Raw genomic sequence first — 9,161 nt, 5'->3', positions numbered from 1 at the left:
ACGTAAGTGATATGACGCACCAGAGCTTGGGCGGCGACTGTGGTGGGCCATGAATCTCCGGGGCATTGCGATGGTCTCCATGGTAACAAACACGCGTGACTCCCTTCGGTTGCCACCGACACCCGCCGCTCTGCCGCTGACTAGCTAGCTTCGCCTTACCGCTGTCACTGCTCGCTTTGACTGCTTCTCCTCTTGCTGGACCGTGCCTAGAAAGGGCACCAGTGTTATTTGGTTTTAACGAACTACAGCGTTGATAACAATACAACCACAGTGCTGGTGAATCTCGAAAGTAAAGGGAGCACATAGACATGTGTATGTTTTAAGCTGTGTTGCGGATTGAATTTAGGGTCAAAACAGCAAATCAACTGTACGGAAATTAGGTCACAATGAGAAATGCAACATGACAAATTAATAATCCGGGGGGGGGGGGGGGGGGGGGGGGGGGGGGGGGGGGGGGGGGGGGGGGGGGGGGGGGGGGGGGGGGGGGGGGGGGGGGGGGGGGTGTTGATCATCAGTGTATCTTGCAAGTCGACTGAATGGAGTCCCTCGCACATTTTAATAAGATGGGGATTGGTAATTACGAAATGTGAGACTACTTGTCGAGTGCTGAAGAAAGAAATAAAACACATAGTCGGAAACACTGAAGGTATAGGCCACTATATACAATGAAGATATGACAGTGAAGGGCATAATTTTCGCGTGCGCCTTTTATCGAATTGAGCCATTCTCTTTTACGGTCTTTATCGCAGGAACATCCACTTCCCAGCGGTATTGTTACACTTATACGTAATAGTAAGATACATATACCGGCAGTGTTGCATATTCACATGTTTATATATTCACTTTTGTGCATTCAAGTTGTAAAGCAATGCACTTGACTAAGATGAAGTTTTAAATATCATCCATTGATTTGTGTATCGTAGGAACATATCGACGACTTCGTTGTTTGGGGTGTGACATATATCACCACTACATCAACCAATGTTTTGTTAGCTAAGACCCTATAGCAGAAGGCGACTAGTATCGAAAGTGCGGCAACATTCACACCCAAGTAGGGGTGCAATCGGACAGTGCCAGCGAGCCTGTGATAGAGCAGGTAAAGTGTGGTAAAAGGCCCCCTCGCCCGAGAGCCGTAGTGCTGGAGCCCTCAAAGAAGTGGCAGTGGTGGAGAAGGGAGTCACCGACGAGGCATAGTAGAACCTGGAAAGAGACTACGCTGTCCTTCAGGGATCTGCTTGAGGATAACCCGGATGAACGCTCGTCCTGCTCTCCAGACGCCATCGCTACTCCGCCCATCACTTCGACTAGTCGCCAGACTCAGTTTATTAGTTCGGAAGCACTGAATGAGCACTTGAAGGGAGAGGAGTTTTCTAAACAAAATTACTTCCTTGGTCGTTGCAGGAATGCACAGCAGAGCGATTGGGAGCTGTTCGATTTTTTAGCAGCGACTGAAAAGTCTGTCAATAACTCCATGGACAGTAATTGTACACTTTCAAAGGAATCCCTTGCGAAAACATCTCTGTGTGATTGCTTAGGAAGTAAAGATAGTGGCCATTTCAGCTGGGAGGAACTCAAAAAAGTTAATACTCATAAGTCGCTCAACCCGCTCAAAGATTGCGCAGTATCGTATAGAAACTTGGAGAAATTATCTAAAGTTGCACCAGTACGGTGTGTGAACATAGACTGTCTAAAAAAGAAAAGCATCATTGTACCAAGTCCTTCGTCGCAAGAGGAAGGCAATACGTCTAGATACGATGCAGGTCTCACGAACGGGAATGTAACACTGTGTAAAAGTAGACCCTGGAGTGTTGAGCATAATTTACATCACCCTTCTATTGAACTTACTTGGTCCGTCCCCCACTCCAAGTCTTACGTCACAAGTTCAACCAGACTGTGTAAAAGTGAAAAAGGACTCGATACGCGGTCACGCCCGCCCCAACAAGTGTTGTCCGATAGCTTAGTAGCTGCAACTATGGTGTACTACGCCAACATGCAATATTTGGCCCATTGCGGCACAGTACACGGAGTGACACTGGTAAGATCAAGTAATCAAGATTTCTCTCTTCTCTCTTCTCTCTCTCTCTCTCTCTCTCTCTCTCTCTCTCTCTCTCTCTCTCTCTCTCTCTCTCTCTCTCTCTCTCTCTCTCTCTCTCTCTCTCTCTCCTGTATATATATGTATATATGTGTGTGTGTGTGTATTTATATATTTATATATTCATATATTTATATATACACACATACATATACATGTATATGTATATGTATGTGTATGTGCGTGTGCGTGTGCGTGTGCGTGTGCGTGTGCGTGTGCGTGTGCGTGTGTGTGTGTGTGTGTGTGTGTGTGTGTGTGTGTGTGTGTGTGTGTGTGTATGTGTATGTATGTATGTATGTATGTGTAGGTGTAGGTGTGTATGTATGTGTATGTGTATGTATATATATATAAATATATATATATATATGTATGTATTTGTATATATTGTGTATATATACGCATATGTGTGTATATAATATATATACATATATATATATATATATATATATATATATATATATATTAAATCTGTATTTCTATATTAAAATCTTTCTCACATAGATATAACCTCGGTATCCTGATTTGTGAGTTGAATTTCTAATTCATTCCCGTTGAGTGCCCACGGAGATTGTCTGTAAAACCTCGCTATCATTGCTCTGCTAAGAGCATATAGGTAACTTCCATGGTGGATGTAAGGCACCTGGTTAGACAATCCTTTTAGCCGGGATTCTCACTCTGAGGGCCCGTGTTCAATTCACTGTCAGGGAGGTAAAATTTATATTTATATATATACATATATATGATTTCATATGTATATATGATATGTGCACACACACACAAACATATATGTAATATGTATATGTATATATATGTATATGTATATATATGTATATATATATATATATATGTTTATATATGTTTATATATATATGCTTATATATATATATATGTATAAATATGCATATGTATATATATGTATATATATGTATGTATGTGTATGTATATGTATATTTATATATATGTATACATATGTAATGTCTATAGATATATAGATATTTATATGTTTATATATTTATATATATGTGTATATATTTATATGTATATATTTGTATATATATATTTGAATGTATATATGCATATATATATGTATATATATGTATATATATATGAATGTATATATGAATATATATGTATATAAATATATATATATGTTCATATACATATATACATATACATATATATATTTATATACATATGTATATATACATAAACATATATACACATATGATATACACACAGATATGTACAATATATATATTTATATATATATATATATATATATATATATATATATATATATATATGTGGATGGATGTATAGTACATGTATGTTCGTATCCATGTATTTATGTATATGTATGTATATATTGTATACATATACACCTATATGTATGTACATATGCATATATGTTAGTATTTGTATGTATATATGTATGTATATATATGTATATGTGTATATGTGTTTATGTACGTATATGTATATGTTTTACATATGTGTTTATGTATGTGTATGTACCTATACGTATATGTATGTGTATGTACGTATATGTATATCTATATACATATACGTACACATATACATATACAAATACATATACATATACATATACATATATATGTGTGTGTGTATGTGTATATGTATGTGTATGTATATGTGTGTGTGTGTGAGTATATGAATATAAGTATTTGTGTGTGTGTATAAAATGTTAACATCCATCGAGTCTACTGAGCTGAGAAAAACTATAGATTTTTTTTTCGAGGGAGTAATTTGGAAAAATAAGATTTTACCCACACATACACTCACACACACACACACACACACACACACACACACACACACACACACACACACACACACACACACACACACACACACACACACACACACACACACACACGTACATATATATGTATGCACACATCTATCGCTATCTATCTATCTATCTACACACACACACACACCCACGCACATGCACACGCACACGCACACGCGCACACACACATTCGCACACACACCCAAACACACATACACACATACACATACACATACACATACACATACACATACACATACACATACACATACATACACACACATACACACACACTCACTCACTAACTCAAACACACCCACGCACGTACGCATGCACGCACTTACGCACGCACGTACGTACACACACACGCACACACACACATATACATGCATACATATATATATATACATATATAATGTATATGTATATGTATATGTATATGTATATATGTATATACATTTCTGTATTGATAAGTCCTTGAATCAAATTAAACACAAACTCATACCAAACGCACGCACGCACGCACCCAACTAACCCCCTGGGGTGTGCAGCTGGTTCCCGCCACCCTCAGGGAATGCTATCCTCTTCTTTGGCAACGCAAGTAGTCCAACGACCTTTTCCGTTAGCACAGCGGGCTGAGTAGCAAGAGGCACTAGTACTCTGGGGCTAAGCACATTTTTCTTGTCTGGAGTATTGATCGGGTTCTTTGTTATATTAAATATTTATCAATATTTTAAGATTTTTCACAAATGATATTAGATGCTGGCATGCCATTCTGTTGCATTTAGAATACAAAATAAAAAACAATGGAATATTGTTGCATAATTCTATGATTCTCATCCTAGACGTGTTAGGTTTGACCTAAATAAAATTAATATTCAAAGATATGTTTACCTTTATTTCGTCATTGCTAAATGTACACATTGTGCATACCAAGATATCTATATTGTAGTGGGTTTATGAAGGCATATTGAACGATTTAAGAAATTTTCTTTTTGTTTATCCTAACCTACTTCCTACTTATAAATTACTGATTACATTTCAGAATGTTATATGTTCGCGTATTTTACCGATTGCATTTTCCATATAATATATATATATATATATATATATAGATATATATATAGATAGATATATAGATATATAGATATTTAGATACTATACACAAACACAAATTCACTCTGTCTCTCTCTTTCTCTTTCTCTCTTTCCCTTTCCCTTTCCCTTTCCCTTTCCCTTTCCCTTTCCCTTTCCCTTTCCCTTTCCCTTTCACTCATTCACTCACACACACACGCACGCACGCACACACACACACGCACGCATGCACACACACACACACATGCACACACACGCACGCATGCGCACACGCACGCATACACACACGCACACATACACACACGGACGCATACACACACGGACGCATACACACACGGACGCGCGCTCACACACGCACACACGCTCGCTCACACACACACAAGCACAGGCGCAGACACGCACATGTGCACACAAACCTATACACAAACACAAACGCACACACATACACACATATACACACAAACACACATACACATACACACACACACATGCACGCATTCACATGCATGCACACATATGCACGCACGCACGCACATATGCAAAAACACACACATACATGCGCACGCATGCATGCACACAAACGCACGCATGCATGCATACATGCACAGACGCGCACATACACACGCACACATACATACAGACACCTTCACACACAGACACCCTCACACAAACACACATACAGACACTCACTCGCACACACACACAAGCACAGACGCACAAGCACACACGCACGCTTACATGCACGGATGTACATGTATACACACGCTCCCATGAACACATACATGCACACAAACACACACACATATGTACACACACATACACAAACACGCACATACATACATATACATGCACACCCATACATGCACACACGCACACACGCACACGGATGTGCACACTCACTCACTCACACACACATGCACACACACATACACATACACACACACATACACATGCACATACACATGCACATACACATTCACATTCACATTCACACGCACACACACTCATGCACTCACACACACACTCACATACACATACACGCACATACGCATACACGCACGCACACGCGCACACACATACATGCGCATGCACACACACGCACGCACGCGCACACACATGGACGCATTCATGCACACACATACACACACACGCATGCACACATATATGCACGCACGCACACACACATACATGCACACACAAATGCCCGCATGCATGCATATATGCACACACGCGCACATACACACGCACACATACATACAGACACCTTCACACACAGACACCCTCACACACGCACATACAGACACACTCACTCGCACGCTTACATACACGGATGTGTATACACACGCACCCATGAACACACACACACACACACAAACACACACACACACACACACTCACACTCACACTCACACTCACACTCACACACTCACACACACACACATACACACACAAGCACAGACACACACGCACACGCACGCACGTACGCACGCACGCACGCACACACATTTTTAGGTTGAGAATTGATATTCAGTTAAGACATGGGGAAAGCGGGCATGGTAAACGACATGTACATTTTTCAGGTAGTAGTAGCTATAGCAACGGCACGCTCCTCGGTAACTAGACCATGTTGATATAGCGACATAGAGCCTCCAAATCAATAAATTGTCATGATGTTGAATAATTAAGTATAGCCTTTTGTGTCAACAATGACAACCCTACCATAGTTCCAGCATACTATATTACATCTGTAATACAAACACACACACAAACGCGCGCGCGCACACACACACACGCATTCACATGCATGCACACACACATGCACGCACGCACGCACGCACGCACGCACATATGCAAAAACACACACAATCACAAATCCACACACACACACAGAAATCCACAAATGGACACACACACTCATGTATGGACATATACACACTCACTCATGTATGGATACACACACACACACACACACACACACACACTTGCATGCACTCACACACATATGCAGACACATACGCACATGCACGCACACACACGTATAGACATACCTACACACGCACACACACGTACACACACACACACACGTACACACACACACACACACGTACACACACACACACACACACGTACACGCACACGCACACGCACACGCACACGCACACACACACACTCGCACACAAACCCACACACGCACACACTCGCACACAAACCTACACACGCACACGCATGCACACACACGTACACGCACACACACGCACACGCACACGCACAGGCACAGGCACACACACACACACACACACACAAACCTACATGTTTTACTGTACTTGGTTTCATAGGAAAGCAATGGCAGAAACATTGATATGCTCCCAAAAAGGTACGGTATATATTTTTACTATTGCAGTCATTATTTCATCGTTATTTGCTTTAAGGTATTTTACAGCATTTGTTTGTAGGGAGGAGTCTGGGATTTAGTTAAAGTGAATTAACTAGAATGTTCATTTTTATCCATTCTGCTGTCTTCCTTCACGTCTATCTATCGCGTTTAGCCTAATTCTTTCTCCTTTCATTCTCCTTCTCTTCACTTTTCTTATCCTCATCTCTCCCATGTCCCTTCTCCACGTCCTCACAAGCACTGCCTGCTGCCTGGTGTGCTGCACTGTGTGTCTTTTGTGTGCCACACCCATTGAACTTGGCCGTACTGCGTGCACCCAAAACCTCTGTGCCCGTGAATGATCAGGATGGGGGCGTCACGTACATGGTTAGCGGCAACAGTCCTGCTCTTGATGCAGATGCTCAGGCCAATTTAGCCCACGCGACCAGAGTTTCTCCAGCGACAGTAAGATCCCGTCCTTTTACTGTACCTTATCATCATATTAGCTTCCTGGCTTGAACTGTCTTTAGAGAATATTTCTCAAGCTCCTTAATTGCCGATTCCATCCTTGCCTATTCCTCCTCCTTTCTCTCTCTCTCACTTTATTTATTTCTCTTTTTCTTTCACTCTCTCTTCCTCTATTCCTCTCACTTTCTTTCTCTTTTTCTCTCACTCTCTCTATTTCCCCCCCTACCCCCCCACTAACCCTCCCACTCCCCCCCTCATCTCGCTCACTCTCTCATCTTTCCCCTCTCTTCCTCAGCTCTTCTCTCCTCTCAACTTGCCCTCTCGTACAATCTCTCTCTACCCATCTCAACCACCATCTCGAATCTCCACTTCGAGTCCTCTCTCTCTCTCTCTCTCTCTCTCTCTCTCTCTCTCTCTCTCTCTCTCTCTCTCTCTCTCTCTCTCTCTTCTTTCTCTTCCTCTCTCTCTTCTTTCTCTTCCTCTCTCTCTGTCTCCCTCCCTCCCTCCCTCCCTCCCTCCCTCCCCCTCTCTCTCTCTCTCTCTGTTTTTCTTTCTCTTCCTCTCTCTCTCTCACCTCACATCTCTTCAGTACACTCGACCAATACTCATACCCCTCTCACTCATCTACACTCATCCTTCTTCCACCTCTGGGGCTCTCTCCTCTCTCTCACTCTCTCTCTCTTCTCCTCTCTCCCTCTCTCTCTTTTCTTTCTCTTCCTCTCTCTCTGTCTCCCCCTTCTCCCTCCCTGCCACCCTCCTTCCTCCCTCCCCCCTCTCTCTCTCTCTCTGTTATATTAACTTTGCTCTTTTTCCTCACTAATCTCTCTCTCACACTACACCTCCTCTCCTCACATCGCTCACTCTTCTCCCTCTCTCATCCTCTCCTTCCTCTATCTCTCATCTCATCTCTTCTCTCTCTCTTCTCCTCTCTCTCTACTTCCCTCTCCTCTATCTCACTCCTCAATCACCCTCTCTCTCCTCTCATCTCTCTCCTCACACTCCGTATTTTTCTCTTTCTCTTCCTCTCTCTCTCCCTCTCTCCCTCCCTCCCTCCCTCCCTCTTCCTCCCTCCCTCCCTCCCTCCCTCCCTCCCTCCCTCCCTCCCCCCATCTCTCTCTCTCTCCCTCTCCCCCTCTCACTCTTTCCCCCCTCTCTCTCTCTTTCTTTCTTTCTTTCTTTCTTTCTTCTTCTTCTTTTTATCTCACTTTCTTTCTCTTTTTATGACACTTTCTTTCTCTTTTTCTCTCTCTTTCTCTCTCTTTCTCTCACTCTTTCTCTTATTTCTTTATCTCGCTCTTTCTTTTATTTTCTTTAATTCTCTCG

General features: G+C 42.1%; 1 protein-coding gene across 1 annotated transcript in view; it reads left to right on the top strand.

The window, feature by feature from the left end:
* Window positions 1-9,161, top strand: part of LOC122243938 (uncharacterized) — a 102,640-nt gene that overhangs the window by 73,065 nt on the left and 20,414 nt on the right. Inside the window, exons 9-11 of the mRNA XM_086556652.1 lie at window positions 750-768; window positions 1,022-2,035; window positions 7,737-7,835. Of these exons, the coding sequence (XP_086412778.1) occupies window positions 750-768; window positions 1,022-2,035; window positions 7,737-7,835 (1,132 nt within the window). The remainder of the gene's footprint in view (window positions 1-749; window positions 769-1,021; window positions 2,036-7,736; window positions 7,836-9,161) is intronic.

The sequence above is a fragment of the Penaeus japonicus genome, unplaced genomic scaffold (assembly GCF_977035675.1).
Source record: "Penaeus japonicus unplaced genomic scaffold, GWHDUDI00000001_assembly GWHDUDI00000033, whole genome shotgun sequence".
Classification (NCBI taxonomy): Eukaryota; Metazoa; Arthropoda; class Malacostraca; order Decapoda; family Penaeidae; genus Penaeus; species Penaeus japonicus.
Note: the sequence above shows the minus strand (reverse complement) of the source record. Positions and strands in the feature narration are given on the sequence as shown.